This window comes from Somniosus microcephalus, chromosome 32 (assembly GCF_052327205.1).
Source record: "Somniosus microcephalus isolate GS21.2 chromosome 32, FLI_Smic_1.0, whole genome shotgun sequence".
NCBI lineage: Eukaryota > Metazoa > Chordata > Chondrichthyes > Squaliformes > Somniosidae > Somniosus > Somniosus microcephalus.
Window position 1 is genome coordinate 29,432,893 of NC_141018.1, and position 25,798 is coordinate 29,458,690.

At 48.7% G+C, this 25,798-nt stretch overlaps 1 protein-coding gene across 1 annotated transcript in view; it reads left to right on the forward strand.

Moving 5' to 3' along the window:
* The window catches only part of LOC147097354 (AT-rich interactive domain-containing protein 3B-like), a 302,108-nt gene that overhangs the window by 92,538 nt on the left and 183,772 nt on the right, over positions 1 to 25,798 (forward strand). Inside the window, exon 3 of the mRNA XM_085972262.1 lies at positions 11,574 to 11,681. Within this exon, the coding sequence (XP_085828388.1) occupies positions 11,574 to 11,681 (108 nt within the window). The remainder of the gene's footprint in view (positions 1 to 11,573; positions 11,682 to 25,798) is intronic.

Consider the following 25,798-nt stretch of genomic DNA (forward strand, 5'->3'; position numbering starts at 1 on the left):
TTGAGCTTGTCAAATAATATGTTTCTTGTTGTGTTGAATTTTTCGCATTTTAGGAGGAAATGCATCTCTGTCTCAACCTCGCCGGCCAGACATTGATCACATATTCTATTCTCTCTAGGCTGCCAGGATTTCTTGTATCTTCCTTTTTCAATTGCCAGTTGGTGGTCGCTTAGTCTGTACCTGGTGAGGGTCTGTCTCTGTTTTGTGTCTCTGATGGTCGAGAGATAGTCTGCCAGTTTATATTCTCTTTTTAGGGCCCGGTAATATTCTAATCTGCTTTGGCTTTTGGTTATTTTGTTCCAATGTTCCAGGTAGGTTTCTTTGCATTGTTTAATGATTTGGTTCACTCGGATTGGTGTTTGGACGGCAGTGTTGGCCTGGGACTGGTCAGGGTCCGGCTGAGTAGGAGTACTTAGTTTCAGTAGCAGCTGACTCAGGGGACTCTTTTCTGGGTTTAGCTCTTGGGTCTGGAAGGCTTTAAAATGAAGGGTGTCTGGGGAGCTAGATTTGAGGTGATTTAGGAAGTTTAGTGCTCGTTTTTGGATGTTTATTATCAGTGGGTATCTGCCTAGTTCGGCTCTGCATGCATTTGTTGGTGTTTTCCTTTGGGTGCGAAGAATGCTTCGGCAAAATTCTGCATGTAGGGCTTCTATTGTGTGTTTTTCCCATTTAGTGTAGCTATGGTGATTGAGCGGGCCCCATACTTCACTACCGTACAGCGCAATGGGCAGGATTATGCTGTCAAATATTTTGAGCCAGATTTTGATTGGGATTTGGATGTTGTAGAATTTTCTTTTTATTGCATATAGGGCTCTTCGGGCTTTTTCTTTTAGTGCATTCACTGCTATGCTGAAGCTCCCTGATGCTGTAATGGTTAGACCAAGGTAAGTGTAGCTCATAGTGTGTCCTATGATGGTATCACTGAGAGTAAACTGGTATTTGTTTTCCTGACACCTGGGCCTTTTTTGAAAAATCATGATGTTGGTTTTCTTTAGATTTACTGTTAGGGCCCAATTTTGGCAGTATTTGTCGAGTAGGTCTAATTGTCGCTGTAATCCCTGTTCTGTGGGAGACAGCAGAACCAGGTCGTCCGCATAGAACAGGGATTTCACTTCTCCATCCAGGAGACAGAGACCCGGTGACTCGCTTTGCTCCAGCATGTCTGCTAATTCGTTTATGTATATGTTGAACAGGGCCGGGCTCAAATTGCAGCCCTGCCCAGACGCCTCTTCTCTGGGTGAAGAAACCGGTGCGTTTGTCTCCAATTTTGACACCGCATTTATTTTTCAGATACATCGATTTAATAAGGTCATAGACTTTGCCCCCTATTCCACACTGAAGAAGTTTATAATAGAGCCCTTCATGCCAGATAGAGTCAAAGGCTTTCTTGAAGTCAATGAAACAAGCGAATAGTTTCCCATTTTTTGTTTGGTGTATATGTTTTTCAATGAGAGTGTGAAGGGTATAGATATGGTCGGTGGTGCGGTGTTTTGGAAGAAAGCCTGTTTGATTTTTTCTAAGGATATTATGTTTGTTAAGAAAATCCAGTAGTCTACTATTTAGAATACTGCTCTCGCTCGCTGTCGCTCTCTCTCGCTCACTGTCTCTCTCTAGCTGTCCTCTGTCTCTCTCTCTCTCGCTGTCGTGCTCTCTCTCTCTCTGTCGCTCTCTCTCTTGCTGTCACTCTCTCTCTCGCTCGCTGTCTCTCTCTGTCTCTCTCTCGCTGTCGCTCTCTCGCTCACTATCGCTCGCTGTCTCTCTCGCTGTCGCTCTCTCGTTCGCTCTCTCTCTCTCTCTCTCGCTCTGTCTCTGTCTATTGCTGTCGCTCTCTCTCTCTCTCGCTGTCGCTCTCTCTCCCGCTCGCTGTCACGCTCTCTCTCTCTCTCCCGCTCGCAGTCGCTCTCTCTCTCTCTCCCGCTCGCAGTCGCTCTCTCTCTCTCTCCCGCTCGCAGTCGCTCTCTCTCTCTCTCTCCCGCTCGCAGTCGCTCTCTCTCTCTCCCGCTCGCAGTCGCTCTCTCTCTCTCCCGCTCGCTTTCTCTCTCCCGCTCGCAGTCGCTCTCTCTCTCCCGCTCACTGTTGCTCTCTCTCACTCTCTCGCTCGCTGTCGCTCTCTCTCTCTCTCACTGTCGCTCTCTCTCTCCCACTCGCAGTCGCTCTCTCTCACTGTCGCTCTCTGTCTCTTGGCTCAGTGGGTAGCATTCTCCGCTCTGAGTCAGAAGCTCTTGGGTTCAAGCTCCACCTCCGATATTTGAGCCCATAATCCAGGCTGACACTCCCAGTGCAGTGCTGAGGGAGTGCTGCACTGTCGGAGGTGCCATCTTTCGGATCAGCCATGAAGCTGAGGCCCCGTCTCAGGTGGACATAAAGGGGGTGAAATTCGGTTACGCCCTGTTTGGGGGTGGTAACCAAATTATCGCCGGAGATTTAGTGCCCGGTGCGGAAGTACTGCCACAGCCGCTAAATTCGGTGTATTGCGCCAGCGAGGAAGCGGAGCACTATCTCGGGCGCTCCATTTCTTCTCGGGGTGGTGCAACGGGGCGCAAAGCGCGGTAGCGCCGGAGCGCTATGCGGCTGCTCCTCGTAGCACTGACGTGTTTCAGCGCCCCTCCCCGTCCGTTGAAGGGGAGGGACGCTGCGAGCTCTGCAGGGCCTCCGATGGCTCGCACTAGCCCACCAGGGTGGCGTGGTACCATGGCTGCAGCCCGGCGCTGAGACGCGGTGCCGGGCTTCACGATGATGGCCACCGACCACGGCAAGGGCCGCCACGGAGGGCCGACCTGGAGTTCGGCCCAAAAAATAAAATGGCGGCGTGGGTCGTGGCCGCTCCTCCCTTTAATTAGCGCCCCGCGTGCAGAGGTCGACTTGGCTCGCAACACACGAGGCTGGCACTGACACCGCCGGCAGCAGCCTCGCTGGGTGCAGACAAATTTCTGCCACGGGGTGGTAAGGGGTTGCGGCGCACGGTGATGATGTCATCGCCGGTGGTGCAGCGGCACGGGTGCTACCAGCGGGGGCACGGCGCTATCGGCTAGCGCCTCAGTATAAGCCCATAGTGCCCCATTAGCGCCCCCCAGAGACGCGAACAGCAGGTGCAAAGGAGATGAATTTTGCGGCCAAAAGATCCCAGGGGCCACTATTTCGAAGAAGAGCAGGGGGAGTTCTGGGGCCAATATTTATCCCTCAATCAACATCACTAAAACAGATGATCTGGTCATTATCACATTGCTGTTTGTGGGAGCTTGCTGTGCGCAAATTGGCTGCTGCGTTTCCCACATTACATCAGCGACTACACTTCAAAAAAAAAAGTACTTCATTGGCTCTAAAGGGCTTTGGGACATCCCGCCTGGTGACAGGCGCTATAGAAATGTAAGCGTTTTTTTTTCTTGCACTTTAGTCCAGTCTGTTGTTTCCAAAATTTAGTCAGAACTTAATCGTAGGAGGAAAACAGATGAGTTGTAAAGGTGTTCGACATTGACACCCGGTCCAAATTTTTTATTTTCATCCTTGTATTCAAATCCGTGCCCTCGCTCCTCCCTATCTCTGTAACTTCCTCCAGAGATACATAGAAACATAGATACATAGAAGATAGGAGCAGGAGCAGGCCATTCGGCCCCTCGAGCCTGTTCCGCCATTTAATGCAATCATGGCTGATCATCCAAATTCAGTGCCCTGTCCCTGCCTTCTCCCCATATCCCTTGATCCCCTTAGCCTTAAGAAATCTATCCAACTCCTTCTTGAATATATTTAATGAATTGGCCTCAACTGTCTCCTGTGGTCGAGAATTCCACAGGTTCACCACTCTCTGGGTGAAGAAATTCCTCCTCATCTCTGTCCTAAATGGCTTACCCCTTATCCTTAGACTGTGACCCCTGGTTCTGATCTCTTCGTTCCTCCAATTCTGGCTGCACCATTGGCGGCCGTGGCTTCAGCCGGCTGGGCTGTAAGCTAAGGAATTCCCTCCCTCAACCTCTCCGCCTCTCTACCTCTCTCTCCTCATTTAAGACGCTCCTTAAAACCTACCTCTTTGACCAAGCTTTTGGTCACCTGTCCTAATATTTCCTTATGCGGCTCGGTGTCAATTTTTGTTTGATATCGCTCCTGTGTTTGTTCGATAACCCGGCACTAAGCTCATGGTCTACAGAGCAGCAGTGATACCCGCCCTCCTGTATGCCTCAGAGACATGGACCATGTACAGCAGGCACCTCAAAGCACTGGAGAGGTACCACCAACGCTGCCTCCGCAAGATTCTGCAAATCCATTGGCAGGATAGGCGCACCAACGTCAGTTGTTCTCGTTCAGGCCAACATCCCCAGCATCGAAGCTTTGACCACGCTCGATCAGCTCCGATGGACGGGCCACATCATCCGCATGCCCGATACGAGAATCCCAAAACAAGCGCTCTACTCAGAGCTCCGGCACGGCAAGAGAGCCCCAGGTGGGCAGAGGAAACGCTTCAAGGACACCCTCAAAGCCTCCTTGAAAAAGTGCAACATCCCCACCGACACCTGGGATTGAATCCCTGGCCCAAGACCGCACAAAGTGGAGGAGAAGCATCCGGGAAGGCGCCGAACACCTCGAGTCTCTTCGCCGGGAGCAAGCGGAAGCCAAGCGCAGGCAGCGGACGTCAACCCAAGCACCCCACCCACCCGCCCCTTCAACCACCGTCTGCCCCACCTGTGACAGAGACTGTAGGTCCCGCATTGGACTCATCAGTCACCTGAGAACTCATTTTTAATGTGGAAGCAAGCCATCCTCGGTTCCGAGGGACTGCCTAAGAAGAAGTGCCTTGGGACATTTTACTACGTTAAAGGCGCTGTTTAAGTACAAGGGGGGAAAAATTTAGTTGTTTGTGCCTCCCGTTAGCGCCTTAAGAGGGCGCTAATGGGGCGCAAAGCAACTAGCGCCCGTGCACGGCGATGTTTGTGGCCGCTCGCGAAATTAACTAGACATTTTGCGGCGGCACTAAACACTACCGCCACGATCTCCTGCGCCGGCAGATCGTGACGTCAGTCGAGTGCGCAATGCCCTGGTAGCGTCCTGGACCGGATATTGAGTGGCGCCCCCTGCCTTACCGCCTGCCGCTAGCAACGACAGGTTGAGGGGAGCGTTTTACTGTCAGGAAGGGACTGGGGGAGCGCTATTTAAAGGCGACCGCTTCCTGCCTTTTTTTGTCGGTGACATTTTTGCACCACGCATTCTGAGAGAGAGAGAGAGACTTCTGGAGAGATTCAACGCTGTGTGAAGGAGTTTTGGGTGCTGAGCAGCACTTTGCAACTTCATTTTGATTTGCCCTTCCTTGCTTCGCCAGCGTTCTGAGGTAGCGCCTCGCTCCTCGGCCTTAGTGCCTTAAAAGAGGTGTGTAGCACCTGATTTAGCGCTCCAATCACCTCCAGGGGCGATAAAAGCCAAGTTTGCGGTCGGAGGCGATAATTAGCACCAGGCGCTAAACTTTGCGCACGGCCAATAATGGCGCCCCAAACGGAGCGATACTGAATTTTTCCCCCAAGATCTTGTTGCCCCGACAATTTAGACTTCACAGCACTGGGCACTCCAGTAAGATCACAGAGTCACCTCTACTTGAAGTGACTGTGGAATATAAAGGTCATTTAGTGGCAGACTATACAGATTGCAATTTCAGTGGCACTGAAAGGGGTTTGTGTTACCGGCACCATTGTGTGCAGGGGATGGTTTCAGGGTTACTGAGACTTTTGTACACTGATTTGGTTTCGGAATCAGTCGATTGATTAATGATGCCAGAGCTCGGCTTTCCCAGAGCCTTCAGTAGAATATGGCAATCTCATTTTATTGAGACGCTGCCCTTGCATGCCGTACCGGATGGGTCGGTCAACTGGATAGTTCCTCTAAGGCCGAGAGGCCTTGAGAAATGGATGCTTAGATTACTTTAGCAGCCACCCCGGCAAGTAATGTTAAATATATTGTTGCTGTAGGAATGTGCTGGGATTGTTCCATTCTGCCAAGCTGTAGCATGAATAATCACGATGCTTTGCTCAAAATACTTCAGCAGACAAAACCAGTTGTACAGCGAGCACAGAAAGCCGGAAGTAAAAGATCCAGGGCTAAAGATTGAGTCGCGTTCCTTTTGGGGTGCTAACTTCGCTGGGGCGCTACTTTTAGCGCCCCGGAAAAATTAGCGCCCCCACGACGGAAATTGAGTGGTAGCGCCCCAAGAGGGAAGTGGGGCGCTACTGGAAGCGCCCCCGCCTCTCTCTCGGGGCGCTGCGAGGGAATATCGTGGCGCTACGTGCCGCAGCGCCATGAGATTTCGTAGTGAGAGGGTTTGAGTACAGGAACAAGGATGTCTTGCTGCAGTTGTACTGGGCCTTGGTGAGACCACACCTTGAGTATTGTGTGCAGTTTTAGTCGCCTTATCTGAGGAAGGACGTTCTTGCCATGGAAGGAGTGCAGCGAAGATTCACCAGGCTGATACCTGGGATGGCAGGAATGACGTATGAGGAGAGATTGGGTCGATTGGGCTTACACTCGCTGGAGTTTAAAAGAATGAGAGGGGATCTCATTGAAACTTATAAAATTCTAACAGGACTAGACAGACTAGATGCAGGAAGGATGTTCCCGATGGTCGGGGAGTCCAGAACCAGGGGTCACAGTCTAAGGATAAGGGGTAAGCCATTTAGGACTGAGATGAGGAGGAATTTCTTCACCCAGAGAGTGGTGAGCCTGTGGAATTCTCTACCACAGAAGGCAGTAGAGGCCAATTCATTAAATATATTCAAGAAGGAGTTAGATATATTTCTTAAGGCTAAAGGGATCAAGGGATATGGGGAGAAGGCAGGGACAGGGTACTGAATTTGGAGGATCAGCCATGATCTCATTGAATGGCGGAGCAGGCTCGAGGGGCCGAATGGCCTACTCCTGCTCCTATCTTCTATGTTTCTATGAGACATTACACAGAGGTCCTTCAGAAGCATGTTTGGTCCTACACTCTACCTGCTCTCCACCTGTATCGCGGTGGAGATTATTAAAAGTGAAATAACAACGGAAAATGCTGAAGACACTCAGCAGGTCAGGCAGCATCTGCGGAGAGAGAAACAGTTAACGTTTCAGGTCGATGACCCTTCGCCAGAACTGGGAAAAATGTTGGAGATGGAACAGGTTTTTAAGCAAGATTAAAAGTGAGGTTGTTTCTTTACTTTCAATGCTAAGTCCCTGGTGAGTGACAAAAACCGCCAGGCATGCCTTCGGGATTGACTATATTTCAGCGTGACTGGTTTTATCGTGAAACCCCAAATCAGGCCAGTAACCTGCCTGCGGAGAGATTTAATTTCTCGTCTTTTCTCAAAGCTCCAGTTGAATTGTAAGACCTCGCTCCCAGTGGCTTTTCACTGGGGCGAGGAAGCTGCATTTATTTAATTACTGTAATGTGGGGAAGGGAGGAAAAAAAAGCGTAATTGCTGGAGGCAGTTAGCCGAAAATGAGATATCAAGGCTGGAGGCGCCCTGCAATTACCAGTAGCCAACTCGTAACAGATGTGCGAGAAAACTGAAGGGCACTCCTGACGGAGCCTGGGTGAAGTCATGCTTATTAACGCACTTCCCTCGGAGTAATGGATTTACACTCACAGGGCACGAGGCAGCAATTGGAATCCAGGATCCGGAACAGTTGAATTGGACTAGGATCGAGACCAGGGGTTAAAATTTGACCTCCTTGGTGCGGCTGGCTCCATCCGACATTGAGCAGTGCCTTTACTAAGTGAGCTGTTGGGGCAGGCTGAGCAAAGAAATCTAGACGTGCGTGGAGTTTGATCAACAACAACAACAACTTATTGATGTAAGAAAACTCACTGAGTACTTGGTTTGAGTATAAAACAAGGCTTTAATCAACTGTTTCACAACCATGAGATTCTAGTTACAGGAAACTCTCGATTTACCGACACCTAAATAACCGGAAATCTCTGTTAACCGGCAAAATTCAGGAGTAGGTTCAGGTAAGTTTTACTTCATATTAGTGGCAGTTCCTGGATCTGTGGCTGTGCAACTGGGGCTCCTACACTTGTTGCTAAGCAACAGGGATGCTTGGTCTGTGGCCGGAGTTCCTGCACATGTTGCTAAGCAACAGGGAAGCCTGGATTTGTTGCTGTGTACGGCGCTCTCGTACCTTTTAAACTATACCTCTCTGTAATCCGGACTTTTTGATAAACCGGCACCACACCGGTCCCGTTGGTGCCGGATAATAAAGAGTTTCCTGTACATCACTAGTTCCTGGTTACAAAAACATCCTGGGCAAGCTGGGTCCACGCCCGAGTATTTATACTCCTTGGACGGCTCCACCAGCTGGCTGCCCAGTGTTATTTCATGAGTCATTTCTTCATGAATGATAAGATTCATGACACTTGTATTTATATAGCGCCTTTAACATAGTAAAACGTCTCCAGGCGCTGCACAGGAGTGTTATAAAACAAACAAAATTAACACCGAGCCACATAAGGAGAAATTAGGGCAGATGACCAAAAGCTTGGTCAAAGAGGTCGGTTTTAAGGAGCGTCTTAAAGGAGGAGAGAGAGGTAGCGAGGCGGAGAGGTTTAGGGAGGGAATTCCAGAGCTTAGGGCCCAGGCAACAGAAGGCATGGCCACCAAAGGTAAAGAAAGAAAGACTTGCATTTATATAGCGCCTTTCATGACCACCGGACGTCTCAAAGCGCTTTACAGCCAATGAAGTACTTTTTTTTAAAAAGTGGATTCACTCTTGTAATATGGGAAATGCGGCAGCCAATTTGCGCACAGCAAGCTCCCACAAACAACAATGTGATTCTGACCAGGTAATCTTTTTTGTTATGTTGGTTGAGGGATAAATATTGGCCAGAACACCAGGGGATAACTCCCCTGCTCTTCCTCAAAATAGTGCCACGGGATCTTTTACGTCCACCTGAGAGAGCAGACAGGGGCCTCAGTTTAGCGTCCCATCCGAAAGACGGCACCTCCGACAGTGCAGCACTCCCTCAGCACTGTACTGGAGTGTCAGCCTAGCTTTATGTGCTCAAGTCCCTGGAGTGGAGCGATTATAATCAGGGATGCTCAAGAGGGCAGAATTAGCGGAGCGCAGATATCTCAGGCGGGGGGTGTTGTGGGGCTGGAGGAGATTACAGAGATAGGGAGGGAGCGAGGCCATGGAGGTATTTGAAAACAAGCATGAGAATTTTAAAATCGAGGCATTGGTTAACCGGGAGCCATTGTAGGTCAGCGAGCACAGGGGTGATGGGTGAACGGGACTTGGTGCGAGTTAGGGCACGGGCAGCCGAGGTTTGGATGACCTCAAGTTTATGTAGGGTAGAAATAAGGGTAGGGTAGAAATAAGGGGAGCGTAGAAATAAGGGGAGGCAAATGGGATGGTGGTGACACTGTGTGTTTTGGTATCCCTGCAGTGTAAAGTTTTGCAAAAAAGAGCTGATTACAAGATCATAAGAGGTTTAGGTGAAGAAAGCTATTTGACCCATTCAGTCCCACACTCCCAGAATACCACCCTGACCTTTTCCCCATTACAACGTCCAGCTGTTTCTGAAATGAGTCCAGTGCCCTGGCCTTGACCGTTGTTCCTGGCAGCTCATTCCAGCTGTTGATCATCATCTGTGTAAAGAAATATTTCCTGGCGTCTATCCTAAATTGGTCCTTCATTGCCTTGAACCTGTGCCCTCGTCCTGCTGCCCTTGTATATCTGAAGGGACTGTTCTGGGTTGTACTCCTTCATGCTGTTAAGCATCTTCCATACCTCAATAGGGTTCCTTGTTCACGTCTCTTCTTTTGGAGGCTGTTCTTCATCGTTCATTCCTTAAACCTGGATTCCATAAACATGGTACAGACATGAGGAGCAGGAATAGTGAAGAACATTGAACTAGCCAAGGGGAGAAAGAGCAGTGAACTAGCCAAGGACCTAGACACAATTCAATAACCAATGGGTACGAAACAATGTCCGATCTGTTAGGAGTTCCAATGTTTTCCTTGTTTCCAAATCCCTCCATGGCCTCACCCCTCCCTACCTCTGTAACCTCCGCCAGCCCCACATCCGAGATATCGGCGCTCCTCCAATTCTTGCCTCTTGCGCATTCACGATTTTAATCGCTCCCGCCATTGGCGGCCTTGCCTTCAGCTGCCTCGGCCCTAGGCTCCGGAATTCCCTTTCTACACATCTCCGCCTCTCTTTTCCCCCTTTGAGACGCTCCTTAAAACCTGCCTCGTCTGCCCTAATATCACCTTATGTGGCTCGGTGTCAGGTTTTGTTCGATAATCACTCCTCGTGAAGCGCCTTGGGATGTTTTACTATGTTAAAGGCGTTATAGAAATGCAAGTCGTTGTTGTTATATAGCACCTTTCATTACTTCAGGACATTCCAAATCACTTTACAACCAAGTAATCACATTTGAAGTGTGGTCACTGAAGTAATGTAGTGAACTCAAACCATGAGACACACTCTGGCCCATTTCTGTCAGTGTCTGGTTTTCAACTTTCGAAACTGGTAACACGACTGAAGGGGGGCTGCAAATGGGGGAAAAGAAAGAACTAATGATTGATTATCTATGTGAATTATAGTCAAGTGTCATTTTTGTGCATTCTGATTGGATGAATAGCAACACAGGTTAACAAGGCCATAAAAAAAGCAAACCTAGTACTAGGGTTTATTTCTAGAGGGATAGAATTGAAAAGTAGGGAAGTTATGCTAAACCTGTATCGAACCTTGGTTAGACCACACTTGGAGTACTGTGTTTCTTCTTCTTAGGCAGTCCCTCGGAACCGAGGATGACTTGCTTCCACATTAAAAATGAGTTCTCAGGTGAGTGATGAGTCCAATGCGGGACCTACAGTCTCTGTCACAGGTGGGGCAGACGGTGGTTGAAGGGGCGGGTGGGTGGGGTGCTTGGGTTGACGGGCGCTCCTTGCGCTGCCTGCGCTTAGCTTCCGCTTGTTCCCGGCGAAGAGACCATGTACAACTGTACACAGTTCTGGTCGCCATATTATAAAAGGGATATAGAGCCACGAGAGAGGGTGCAGAGAAGATTTACAAGGATGATACCAGAAATGCGAGGGTATACATATCAGGAAAGGATGAACAGGCCGGGTCTCTTTTCTCTTGAAAAGAGAAGGCTGAGGGGTGACCTAATAGAGGTCTTTAAAATCATGAAAGGTTTTGATAGAGTGGATACAGAGAGAATGTTTCCACTTGTGGGGAAGAGCAAAACTAGAGGCCATCAATATAAGATAGTCACCAAGAAATCCAATAGGGAATTCAGAAGAAACTTCTTTACCCAGAGAGTGGTGAGAATGTGGAACTCGCTACCACAGGGAGTGGTTGAAGCGAATAGTATAGATGCATTTAAGGGGAAGCTAGACAAGCACATGAGGGAGAAGGGAATAGAGGGTTACGCTGATAGATTTAGATGAGGAAAGACGGGAGGAGGCTCGAGTGGGGCATAAACACCGGTATGGACTGGTTGGGCCGAATGGCCTGTTTCTGTGCCGTATATCCTACATAATCCTATGAATGTCGTGGCCGAAGTGTTGCATCCAGATTTTCTGATTGGACGACCAAAATTTTTGTCTCCCTAGATACAGCCTTCTGATTGGATGACAAATGACCAATCAGAGTCAGGGGGGAAAAACTCTGTCCGAACAGCTGGTGCGACAGTTCCCCACATCCCCGGCACTATTAAACAGGTAAGCCCCCTATTTCATTCAAAAGTCCAGTGGTTTTACTTTGAAAACTGTTGTACCCGACTCTGAAGCCCTCTCTCGCTCTGCTGTGATCCCAGCCACTCCACTAACAATCCACCCCATCAATAGCCATCCCGTTTTCCAGCTCAGAATGGGACCGCGCAAATCCCCACAAAACCCTGCCCGCCCGGCTAGATACAGAGGAACTATTTACTCCGGTGGGGAGGGGGTGGGGGGGGGAGTCGAAAGCAAAGGGGCATCATCTTAAAATTAGAGCTGGGACATTCAGGAGTGAAATCGGGCAGCACTTTTCCCACACAAACGGTTAGTGGGAAATCTGGGCACCCTAGCCCCCAAAATGCTGGGGAAGGTCCATTGAAATGGTCCAAAGATTGAGAGCGATAGATTTTTGGTGGGCGAGGGTATCAAAGGATGTGGCGCAAAAACGGGTAGGTGGCGTTAGGTCACAGAGCAGCCATGATCTAATTCCATGGCGGAACAGGCCCGAGGGGCCGCTCCTGTTCCTATCTTCCTATGTCGTCTGACTGGCGATCAGCGCCAGCGGGAGGTCAGATGAAAGTCCACTGTTTATTTTGGCCGTTCCTCCGTCGCTTAACCGAATTGTACGTTTTCGGTTCTCTGAGTTTGAGGTAGTGATGGGAGCAACAGCTTCTGGATTAATGCCCCCTTCAGCAACAGCCGCTGAGTTTATGAGCATGTGACCGCATTGGACGTCCGGACCGGGACGCGATGCACAGTTCAGCTGATGGCACTTAACAGAACAATAGAAAATGAGATGCACGAGGAAGTGAGCGGGTGGAATGAAAGGCCCACGGGCCCATAGAGGGACCCAAGAGAGGGAGAGTGAATGTAAACTGTATCCACAGGAAGGACTGACGCAAGTGGACAATTCCTAATGTTGGCCCTCGGCGCACAATTTAACTCTTTATTTGCCGACCTATTCATTTTTTGTTTTAAAGCATCTTTAAAGCTGTGAATTGTGCGACTGGAATCCTCACCCATGCTTTTTGTTACCTCCAAGACTCGACTATTCCAATGCTCTCCTGGCCCGGCCTCATTCTCTTCCTCCCTCAAGCCCTCCCTCCCACCTTCTACCCTACCTAAACCTGAGGCGATTCAAATCTCTGTTGCCTGTATCCTACCTCGCATCAAGCCACCTTCACCCATCACCCCGCTCCCCCTGTGCTCGCTGACCTACACTGGCTTACACTGGCTCCCGGTCCGGCGACGCTTCAGATTTAAAATTCCCATCCTTGTGTTCAAATCCCTCCGTGGCCTCGCCCCCCACCTCCCTATCTCTGTAACCTCCTCCAGCCCTACAACCCTCTGAGATCTCTGCGCTCCTCCAATTCTGGCCTCTTGCACGTCCCCGATTTCCATCGCTCCACCATTGACGGCCGTGCCTTCAGCTGCCTCGGCCCCAAGCTCTGGAATTCCCTCCCTAAACCTCTCCCCATCTCTCTACTTCTCTCTCCTTTTAAAACGCTCCTTAAAACCTACCTCTTTAACCAAGTTTTTGGTCATGTGTCCTAATAGCTCCTTAATTAGCTCAGTGTAAATGTTTGCCTGATTACACTCCAGTGAAGCGCCTTGGAATTTTTTTACAATATTAACAAGCGCTATATAAAAACATAGAAACATAGAAGATAGGAGCAGGAGTAGGCCATTCGGCCCCTCGAGCCTGCTCCACCATTCAATGAGATCATGGCTGATCATCCAAATTCAGTACCCTGTCCCTGCCTTCTCCCCATATCCCTTGATCCCTTTCGCCTTAAGAAATATATCTAACTCCTTCTTGAATATATTTAATGAATTGGCCTCAACTGCCTTCTGTGGTAGAGAATTCCACAGGTTCACCACTCTCTGGGTGAAGAAATTCCTCCTCATCTCAGTCCTAAATGGCTTACCCCTTATCCTTAGACTATGACCCCTGGTTCTGGACTCCCCCGCCATCGGGAACATCCTTCCTGCATATAGTCTGTCCAGAAAGACTTGCATTTCTATAGCGCCTTTCACGACCACCGCATGTCCCAAAGCACTTTACAGCCAATGAAGTACTTTTTGAAGTGTAGTCCCTGTCGCAATGTGGGAAACGCGGCAGCCAATTTGCGCACAGCAAGATCCCACAAACAGCAATGTGATAATGACTGGATTATCTGCTTTAGTGATGTTGGTTGAGGGATAAATATTGGCCCCAGGACACCGGGGAGAACTCCCCCTGCTCCTCTCTGAAATAGTGCTGCGGGAACTTTTACGTCCACCCAAGAGAGGGCAGACGGGGCCTCAGCTTGACGTCGCATCCGAAAGACGGCACCTCTGACAGTGCGACGCTCCCTCAGCACTGCACTGGGAGTGTCAGCCTAGATTTTTGTGCGCAAATCTCTGGAGTGGGGACTTGAACCCACAACCTTCTGACTCAGAGGCGAGAGTGCTGCCCACTGAGCCAAGGCAGGTGCAAGTTGTTTTAATTCATTTTATGTTTAAAATCATATATATTAAAACTCTCGTACAGGAAGTGCACGTTTATATATTTGTCACACTTTCCCCGGCACACTTGGTTGATAAAAGCACCTATTGTTCTGAAACCAGTGTAAACTTTGACCCATCATGAGCGATGCCAAGGGAGATCAGCGCCGTACACACAACTGATCTTACGCCTCATCACATCCTCAAACCTCTCACAAGTGCCTCACGTACAATGAATTACTTGTACCGTGCCTTGGTTAGATCACACTTGGGGTACTGCGTACAGCTCTGGTCCACATATTATAAAAAGGATATTGAGGCACTGGAGAGGGTGCAGAGAAGATTTACAAGGATGATACCAGAAATGCAAGGGTATACCCATCAGGGAAGGATGAACAGGCTGGGTCTCTTTTCTCTTGAAAAGAGAAGGCTAAGGGGGTGACCCAATAGAGGTCTTTAAAATGATGAAAGGTTTTGATAGAGTAGACACAGAGAGAATGTTTCCACTTGTGGGGAAGAGCAAAACTAGAGGCCATCAATATAAGATAGTCACCAAGAAATCCAATAGGGAATTCAGAAGGAACCTCTTTGCCCAGAGAGTGGAGAGAATGTGGAACTCGCTACCACAGGGAGTGGTTGAGGCGATTAGCACAGATGCATTTAAGGGGAAGCTTCTTAAACACGCGAGGAAGAAAGGCATAGAAGGATATGTTGATGGGGCTCGATGAAGATGGGTGGGAGGAGGCTCGAGTGGAGCATAAACACCGGCACGGACCAGTTCGTAGAATCATATACGGCACAGAAGGAGGCCATTCGACCCATCGTGCCTGTGTTGGCCGAGAAAGAGCTATCCAGCCTATTCCCACCGTTGGGCCGAATGGCCTGTTTCTGTGCTGTAAGTTCTATGTAAACAGTATTTGTGAAGTGTGTGTCAGTCCTTGAGCCACTATGGTATGCCCCTATACATCCCAGATAAAAATCTTGGAACGCCTCTGTTCCACAGGAAAGAGTCCTTATCTTTCCTGTGTGTGGTACGCCTGTGTGTGAGTTTCAGTGATAGGCGGTAGACTAAGGGAAGCTCCAGGATCCCCCGAGACTGGAACACTTAGCCAACTAATGCCATCCTGCTTCACAGGCTACGCAGCAGTACATTTGGGAAGTTGCCTTCACAGTTAGCCAGGAAGAATGATCGAGGACTCGGGATAATATGCGCTTCATCAAGGATTTCCCCTTGGCCTCCACTAGAAAGTAAAATGAGTGGATTTTCAGTGGGAATCGTTGAGTTGCTGCGATCCGGAATGCGCAGCCTGGAAGAGTGGTGGAAGCAGATTCAATAATAACTCTCAAAAGGGAATCTGAAAAGGAAAACTTTACAGGGCTATGGGGAAAGAGCAAAGAAAGAAAGACTTGCATTTATATAGTGCCTCAGGACGTCCCAAAGCGCTTTACAGCCAATGAAGTACTTTTTGAAGTGTAGTCACTGTTGTAATGTAGGAAACGCAGCAGCCAAATTGCGCACAGCAAGCTCCCACAAACAGCAATATGATAATGACCAGATAATCTGTTTTTTTTTATCTTGGTTGAGGGATAAATGTTGGCCCAGGACACCGGGGATAACTCCCCTGGTCTTCTTCGAAATAGTGCCGTGGGATCTTTTACATCCACCTGAGAGAGCAGACGGGGCCTTGGTTTAACGTCTCATCTGAAAGACAGCACCTCCGACAGTGCAGCACTCCCTCAGCACTGCACTGGGGGCGTCAGCCTAGATTTTTGTGCTCAAGTCTCTGGCATGGGGACTGCGAACCCACAACCTTCAAACCCAGAGGCCAGGGTGTTACCAACTGAGCCACAGCTGATACAGCTTTTGTGAGATGTCCAGTGGCCATGAAAGGCGCTATAGAAATTTAAGTCTTTTTGGTGGAGAAATTCGGTATCACCCCGTTTGGGGCGCAATTATCGGCCGGGCGCAAAGTTTAGCGCCTGGCGCTAATTATCGCCTCCGACCACAAACTTGGCTTCTATCGCCCCTGGAGGTGATTGGCACGCTAAATCAGGCGCTACACACCTCTCTTAAGGCGCTAACGCTGAGGAGCGAGAAGCTACCTCAGAGCGCTGGCGAAGCTCATGTGATGTCAGTCAGCAATGGAACACAGACACACCGGCAGCAGACAGTTCTTGAAGGGGAAGGTCGATCTTGCTCTCCAGCCACACCCTGCTCATTGCAGCCTTGAATCTCGGCCTGGACGGACCTGAACTTCAAATCTGCTGCAAAGAACAATGGAGAGGACCAGGGAAAGAGCTCAGAGTGCAGCTCCCATAGTCTCTTCTAAATCGATGCAAGGAAGGTCAAATCAAAAAGCACCTGCAAAGTGCTGCTCAGTACCCAAAACGCCTCCACACAGCGTTGAATCTCTCCAGAAGTCTCTCTCTCAGAATCTCTCTCTCTCTCTCTCTCTCAGAATGCGTGGTGCAAAAATGTCTCCGACAAAACAAGGCAGGAAGAGGCCACCTTTAAATAGCGCTCCCCCAGTCCCTTCCCGACTGTAAAACGTCCCCCTCAACCTGTCGTTGCTAGCGGCAGGCGGAAAGGCAGGGGCCGCCACTCAATATCCGATCCAGGACGTTGCACGCTCGACTGACGTCACGATCTGTGGGCACAGGAGATCGTGGCGGTAGAGTTTAGCGCCGCCGCAAAAACTCTGGTCAATTTCGTGAGCGGCGCAAACATCGCCGCGCCCGGGCGCTAGTTGCTTTGCACCCCGTTAGTGCCCTCTTAGGGCACAAACAGGAGGCACTAATCAACCAAACTTTTTCCTCTTTTTTCTTTCTTTCATCTATAGGCCATTCAAGGCAACAGATAAAGGAAGTTGCAGTCCTATTATTATTTTCCAAGTGCCATGTTACCACGTCCTTAATAATAGATTCTAGCATTTTCCCTACTACTGATGTCAGGCTAACTGGTCTGTAATTCCCTGTTTTCTCTCTCCCTCCTTTCTTACAAAGTGGGGTTACATTTGCTACCTTCCAATCCTCAAAAACCATTCTGGAATCTATGGAATTTTGGAAAATGACAACCAATGCATCCACCATCTCTATAACCACCTCTTTCAAAACCCTAGGATGTGGGCCATCAGGTCCAGGGGATTTATCGGCTTCTCGTCCCATTAATTTCTCCATAGAATCATAGAACGGTCGTCTTTGGTTCTTTTGCCAATCACCTTAAATCTGTGTCCTCTGGTTCTCGACCCTTCTGCCAATGGGAACAGTTTCCCTCTATCTACTCTGTCCAGACCCCTCATGATTTTGAACACCTCCATCAAATCTCCTCTCAATCTTCTCTGCTCCAAGGAGAACAACCCCAGCTTCTCCAGTCTATCAACTTAACTGAAGTCCCTCATTCCTGGAATCATTCTCGTAAATCTTTTCTGCACCCTCTTGAAGGATGCTATGTTTTTTTACTAATACTAATTTCTTTCAGTTCCTCCTTCTCGCTAGACCCTTGGTTCCCCACTATTTCCAGGAAGTTTTTTGCATCTTCTTCCATGAAGACAGACACAAAGGGGTAGATTTTCCCGAACCTGTCGGAAAGAAGGCGGGACTCCCCCTTTCGAGTTTTCGACCCGCCTACTTCGACGTCCGGCCAATCCGCGCGATTTTCCCTTGATTGACCTTGTTGAGCCCGCCCAGCGGGCTCAGCAGGCCAATTAAGGGCCACCCGGCAACAGGTGACGTCACAGACTGAAATTTCATCTGTCACGATTTCTCGACAGATGAAATATCAGCGTTTCACAGCTGTTTGAAGCTGTGAAACACTGACAGTTTGAGTTCTAACATGAGTCATTCTGCACAGACTCAGTTAGAACTGTCACCGGCACTCAAAGCTGAAGGCTGTCACTTCTCACAGATCGCAGCCGTTCAGCTTTAAGTTCCGGCTGAATGATGTACTCCCGACGGCTACAGGAAGAAAGGCTGTGAAGGTAACTACAGGTAAGTAAAAGTTCTTTACACACTTTAGACACACCAAACACACTTACCTTTGCACTCATGCACCCATCACTCACCTGAGCGCCGACATCGCGACCCCTCCAACTCCTTCAACCCGACGGCCCGCCTGCTCTACCTGGTGTGGTTTGGAGCCGTCGGGAAACCCACACGAAACCCCTCAAAATAGGGATTAGGCTAAAAACTGCCTGTTAACTACCTGTTAACAAGCAGTTAATTGGCACTAATCCCTTCCCGCCTGGTTTCGGCGGGTCCCAGTGCAGGGTGGGTACCCGCCGCCCCTGAAACTTACGTGGGGCGGGGTTTTGGGCGGGATGGTGTCGGGACCCCCAAATTCAGGATTTCCCCCCCCCCCCCCGACACGCCTGAAACCCCGCCTGACGGCTCCCCGAAAATCTAGCCCAAAGTGTTTATTTAATTTCTCTGTCATTTCCTTATTCCCCATTATAACTTCTCCTGTCTCAGACTGTAAGGGACCCACATTTACTTTCGCTAATCTTTCCTTTTTTACATACCTATAGAAGCTTTTACACTCTGTTTTTATGCCTCTCGCTAGTTTACTCTCCTATTCTATTGTCCCTTTCTTTATCAATTTCTTGGTCCTCCTTTGCTGAATTCTAAAATTCTACCAATCCTCAGGCTTGCTACTCTTTTGGCAACATTAGAAGCCTCTTCCTTTGATCTAATACTATCTTTAACTTCTCTTGTTAGCCACAGTTGGACCACTTTTCCTGTGGGGTTTTTGTGCCTTAAAGGAATGTATATTTGTTGTAAATTATGTATTAATTCTTTAAATGCTAGCCATTGCTTCTCTACCGTCATACCTTTTAATGTCGTTTCCCAATCTACCTTAGCCAACTCGCCCCTCATACCTACGTAAGTTTGCTTTGTTTAGATTTAAGACCCTAGTTTCGGATTTAACTAAATCACTTTCAAACTCAATATAAAATTCTATCATATTATGGTCACTCTTCCCTAAAGGCCCCTTTACTACAAGGTTATTCATTAACCCTTTCTTGTTGCACAGTACTAGATGAAAATAGCCTGTTCCCTAGTTGGTTCCTCAACATACTGATTGAAAAAACTATCTTGCATACATTCCATTAATTCGCCCCCACACTATTACTGCAAATTTGGTTTGCCCAGTCTATATGTAGATTAAAGTCCCCCATGATTACTGTATTACCCTTGTTACATGCGCCTCTAATTTCCTGATTTATGCACTGCCCTACACTACAACTACTGTTTGGGGGCCTATAAACAACTCCCACCAATGTTTTCTGCCCCTAGCTGTTTCTTAGCTCCACCCAAACTGATTCTACTTCTTGATTTTCGCAGCTAAGAGCCTTTCTCTCTATTCAAACAAGGTTCAGGAGGCCACGGTTACCCAAGGACCACTAATTTTGTGGGTTTCATTAAAAAAAAAGGGTTGGAATTGTGGAAAAATACACCCAATATGCCAATGAAAATGCTGTAATTCCATGACGAACAGCATTTGTCTTGTTGCCATAAACCAATGGGCCTCTTACAAACTAGCAGTATCACTGAATTTTGAGCCACAAAATCCCCAAATTCTACGTAATACAAACAGAATTTGACTTATCCAGTCACTGCAGTTTCCCTGCTGTGACACATCACTAGGCAAATTTAACCAAAGTGCTTTTGGACATCCTGAGGATGTAAACGGTGCTATATCAATGCAAGTTTCTTAATTCTTTCCTTCATCCCATCCTTCCTTGCTTCCATCATTCCTTGCTCCCTTCCTCAATTTCATTCCCACATTCCTTCCTCTGATGCACCCAATGTACCCCTCCCTCGGCAACTCAGCCAGTCGCTTTTTGAAGGACTGTAGTGCAGGGGTGACCAAAGTTTTCATAGGGACAGCAGGAGGCCATTCAGCCCCTCGAGCCTGTTCTGCAATTCAGTGAGATCATGGCTGATCTGCAACCGAACTTCATATATATATTTTTTTTAATTTTCATTTAGGGGGTCACTTGGGTGTGTACCACGGAGCCTTGATGGCCACGTATTAAGTTTGAATCTGAGTTCCCATTGATCAGCACTTGCCTCAAGTTGATGATGGTAGCAGACATTGCTGTTGTGGTTAGGGTTGGAATTCTCTACCCCAGAGGGCTGTGGAGGTTCAGTCCTTGAGTATATTCAAGACAGAGATCGATAGATTTTTTGAATATTAAGGGAATCAGGGGATATGGGGATAGTGCAAAAAAGTGAAGATGAGGTAGAAGATCAGCCATGATCTTATTGAATGGCGGAGCAGGCTCGAAGGGCCAAATGGCCGACTCCTGCTCCTGTTTCTTATGTAGACCTTGCTGTTGTGCTTTTGGGTTGTAATGAAGCAAGACCACCGAAAAAAAAGCATATCCAAACCTCCAGGTCTCCAAAATTCAAACTGGAGAATTTACCTCCAGACTCAACTATTCCAGCGTTCCCCTAGCTAGCCTCCCATATTCCACCCTCCAACAGCTTGAGCTCATCCAAACTCTGCTGCCCGTGTCCTAACTTGCACCAAGTCCCGTTCACCCATCGCCCCTGTGCTCGCTGACCTACACTGGCTCCCTGTCCGAATGTAAAATTCTCATTGTGGCGCTCAAATCCCTCCATGGCCTCGCCCCTCCCTATCTCTTGTCACCTCCTGCAGCCCGACTACCCTCTGAGATCTCTGCGCTCCTCCAAGCCTGGCCTCTTGTGCACCCTGGACTTCCTTCGTCCCACTACTGACATCCGTGTCTTTGAGCTGTCTCGGCCCTAAGATCGGGGAATTCCCTCCCGGAACCTCTCCGCCTCTCTACCTAGTTCTCCTTCTTAAAACCTGCCTCTTTGACCAAGCTTTTGGTCATTTGTCCTAATATCTCCTTCGGTGGCTCGGTGTTAATTTTTGTCTGATAACGCTCCGGTGAAGTGCCTTGGGACGTTTCACTATGTTAAAAGGCGCTATATAAATATATAAGTAGTTGTTGTAGTAAGAAGTAAGCAATACCATTGCAAATAGGACTAAGAGCTTGAGAGCTACAGGTTGTGTTGTATCAATAATTACCATTTAGCTTTTAATACATGTAGCACATTGAAGTTTCATTCCTTCCTTTCCTTCCAGGCGCTTCTCTCTCTCTGTCTCTCTCTCTCTCTCTCTCTGTCTCTCTGTCTCCCTCTCTCTCTCTCTCTCTGTGTCTCTCTCTCTCTCTCTCTCTCTCTCTCTCTCTGTCTCTCTCTCTCTCTCTGTCTCCCTCTCCCTCTCTCTCTCTCTCTCTCTCTCTCTCTGTCTCCCTCTCTCTCTCTCTCTCTCTCTCTCTCTCTGTCTCTGTCTCTCTCTCTCTCTCATGTGTTTGCTCTTTCTCTTACTGGAGTGGTTCATGTTACAGGCAGATTCCTTTCTGTTTGGACTCCTGTCCTTATGTCACAATAAAATTGCCTCCCAGTAACTGATAATAGCCAAAGGGGCTCAGCTGCCAGTTGTCTTTCTATTAGCTGCTGGGCCCCATTTGTTGAACTCTCCCACCCAGAACTGAGGAGAGAAGCTTCTTCGGCAGCACCTCCCGAACCCCCGACCTCCACCACCTAGAAGAACAAGGGCAGCAGGCGCATGGGAACACCACCACCTCCAAGTTCCCCTCCGAGTCACACACCATCCTGACTTGGAAATATATCGGCCGTTCCTTCATCGTCGCTGGGTCAAAATCCTGGAACTCATAGAAACATAGAAGATAGGAGCAGGAGTAGGCCATTCGGCCCCTCGAGCCTGTTCCGCCATTTAATGCGATCATGGCTGATCATCCAAATTCAGTACCCTGTCCCTGCCTTCTCCCCATATCCCTTGATCCCTTTAGCCTTAAGAAATATATCTAACTCCTTCTTGAATATATTTAATGAATTGGCCTCAACTGCCTTGTGTGGTAGAGAATTCCACAGGTTCACCACTCTCTGGGTGAAGAAATTCCTCCTCATCTCAGTCCTAAATGGCTTACCCCTTATCCTTAGACTGTGACCCCTGGTTCTGGACTCCCCCGACCATCGGGAACATCCTTCCTGCATCTAGTCTGTCTAGTCCTGTTAGAATTTTATAACTCGCTCCCTAACAGCACTGTGGGAGCGCCTTCACCACACGGGACTGCAGCGGCTCACCACCACCTTCTCAAGGGGAGACTAGGGGATGGGCAATAAATGCCGGCCTTGGCGGTGCTGCCCACATCCCAGAAATTAGTAAAAAAATATAGCCAATAGAGGGGGAAATGTAGCATGAGGCCAAAGTGAAGGAATTGGTTGTACTATGATTGGTCTGTAAGCCTCTGGGCTGAGGAGAGGAGGGCGGGGCAGGAGGTGGAAATCAGTCGGGGTCCCCGCTGCTGATTGCTATCCAGTGACTCCTCTTGGAAAGTGGACGTGCGGACATCGAGTGAGGGCAGGATGGGTCTTGGTTGTGATGCCCTCCATGGTTGAGATGCCTCCCAAAAATCCCCATGGCCGACGCACCACTTGGTCAAGTTACCAACGGCCGTTAAACCTGCCCTGCCCCAAGAAGAATCAGGGCAGGGCAGGGAGAGGAGGGGAGAGAGAATTACACACAATGTACAGCACAGAAACAGGCCATTTGGCCCAACTGGCCCATGTCGCTGTTTGCGCTGCACACGAGCCTCCTCCCACCCCGCTTCATCGCACCCCATCAGCACACCCTACTATTCCTTTCTGCCTCATTTGGCCTCTCCAATGATTTTGCCAAACATCGTGCGAATTTGGAGGCAATCTTGCACCGTGCAATGAAAGAGGAGAGACTTGGCCAAAAGTAAACGCTTCTCCGCTTCTGATAATATCAGCCTTGTTGGAGTCGGTGCTGAAAATCAGTAAGGGGGCATGAAAAATTCATGCTAAGTAGAAAGCTGTAAAGAATAGGAGTCCGTTGACTTAGCCCAGTGGAAGGGACATCGTGAGTGACCATTTACATCTATTGTATCGCCTTTTGTTTTAATAAAGGAAGCTTAGCCTCTTTAGTGATTTAATTATTGATGATTCAGATTGGGATGTTGGCTCCATTATGATGCTGACCTTTCTTACAGACCACTCCCTCCCCCGCCCCCCACCCCCCAAGGCTGGGGAAACCCGATCAGCTTTCAGGTAATTTGAGAAATGTAGCTCATGTGGGACTATATTTGTCTCCCACCACCTTTTCTGTTTATTTTGGAAATAATTCTTTGGAAGATTAAGTTTTTTTTAAATTGTTTTCCTCTTGCCAAATAACGATTGTACTCTGTTTAAAACAATCTACTGTCAGTCCCATTGTAAGTTCAAACAAAGCAAGGTGCTCCCGTTCTTTAATTTCTCCGCCAGCACCTCCCAAACCCGCGACCTCTTCCACCTTGGAGGACAAGGGCAGCAGGCGCATGGGAACACCACCACCTCCAAGTTCCCCTCCAAGTCACACACCATCCTGACTTAGAAATATATCACAGAATCACAGAAACCCCACAGTGCAAATAGAGGCCATTTCGGCCCATCGAGCCTGCACCGACACATATCCCACCTGATCCTTGTAACCCCTACACCAACACATATCCCACCCTATCCCCGTAACCCCACGTATTTAATCCCACTAACACTAAGGGTCAATTTATCATAGCCAATCAACCTAACCCGCACGTCTTTGGACTGTGGGAGGAAACCGGAGCACCCGGAGGAAACCCACGCAAACACGGGGAGAATGTGCAAACTCCACACAGACAGTCACCCGAGGCCAGATTCAAACCTGGGTCCCTGGCGCTGTGAGGCAACAGTGCTAACCACTATACCACCGGCCGATCCTTCATCGTCACTGGGTCAAAATCCTGGAACTCCCTCCCTAACAGCACTGTGGGAGCACCTTCACCACACGGACTGCAGCCGTTCAAGAAGGCGGCTCACCACCTCCTTCTCAAGGGGCAACTAGGGATGGGCAATAAACGCCGGCCTTGCCAGCGACGCCCACATCCCAGGAACAAATTTAAAAAAATAAAGCAAGAAAGACTTGCATTTCTAGAGCGCCTTTCACAACCTCAGGATGTCCCAAAGCGCTTTACAGCCAATGAAGTACTTTTTGAAGTGTAGTCACTGTTGTAATGTAGGAAACGCAGCCGCTAATTTGCGCACAGCAAGCTCCCGCAAACAGCAGTGTGATAATGACCAGATCATGTGATGCTGGTTGAGGGATAATTATTGGCCCCAGGACACCCGGGAGTACTCCCCTTTGAATAGTGGCCATGGGATCGTTTACATCCACCTGAGAGAGCAGGCGGGGCCTCAGTTTAATGTCTCTCCCAAAAGACGGCACCTCCGACAGTGCAGCACTCCCTCAGCACTGCACTGGAGCGTCAGCTTAGAACATGGAGTGGACCTTCTCTCACCTGCAGTACAGACAGAACAAAGGCCCACAAGGGGAGGAGACACTGAAGATGAATCTAATCGTGTGGGTCAGCTCCTTCTACAGGATGCGACTTGGTGAAGTCGGCCTTTATTGTAAAAGTATTTTATTTGACTTTTCCAAAAATTGTTTGTTGATAAACGTTTGGTTATATTTCTGACCACCTTTGGCCTGTAGCTGATTTTACTTCTTGTAGCCTGAATTCAGGAAAAGATCTTAAGGATATGAAGGCGCTTTCACATTGTGTGAGAGCCGCACTGGTTGCCGGGAGTCAGAGTTCTGCTCAGCTGGGTCTAAGACGAATATAAAGCTGGAATCGCCTTTAAAGAAGACTTGTTTTTATTGGATCTTCCACACAGCCAGTCCTAGCGGGTCCTAGGTGGCCCCAACAGTTTTACGTTCAGCTTTTAAATTTTTTTTATATATGTTGTCCGAGATTGATAGATTTTTGCTCGCCATGGGTATTGAGGGATATGGAGCCAAGGCTGGTGGCTGGAGTTAGGTGGCAGATCAGCCATGATCTCACTGAATGGCGGAACAGGCTCGAGGGGCTGAATGGCCTCCTCCTGTTCTGTGATATGGGTGATGCTGGAAAGGCCGCATTTATTGCCCAGTCCTAGTTACCCCTAGAGGGCATGAAGTGTCAACCGTGTACTGTGAGACTGGAGTCGCATGTAAAGCAGACATGAAGGACATCAGTTGAACCTGTTGGGTTTTTACTACAATCCAGCAGCTTTCATGGCCATCTTTCTGGTGCCAGTCCACACGTTATCAGAATTTATTGAATTCAGTTTCCCAATTTGCCATAATGGAATTTGAACTCCAAGCTCTGGATTGCTGGTTCAGATTCCCACATTACAACAGTGACTACGCTTCAAAAAGTACTTCATTGGCCGTAAAGCGCTTTGGGACGTCCTGAGGTCATGAAAGGCGCTATAGAAATGCAAGTCTGTCTGTCTCTGTCTCTTTCTCGCTCTCTATCTCTTGCTTGCTCTCTCTCTTGCTCACTCTCTCTTTCTTGCGTTCGCTTTCTCTCTCTCTTTCTCGCTCTCGCTCTTTCTCGCCCTCACTCTCTCACTCTCACTCTCTCTTTCTCGCTCTCTCACTCTCTCTTTCTCGCTCACGCTCTCTTTCTCACTCTCTCTTTCTCACTCTCTCTCGCTCTGCCACTCTCTCTCGCTCTCTTACTCTCACTCTCTTTCTCGCTCGCTCTCTCTCTTTCTCGCTC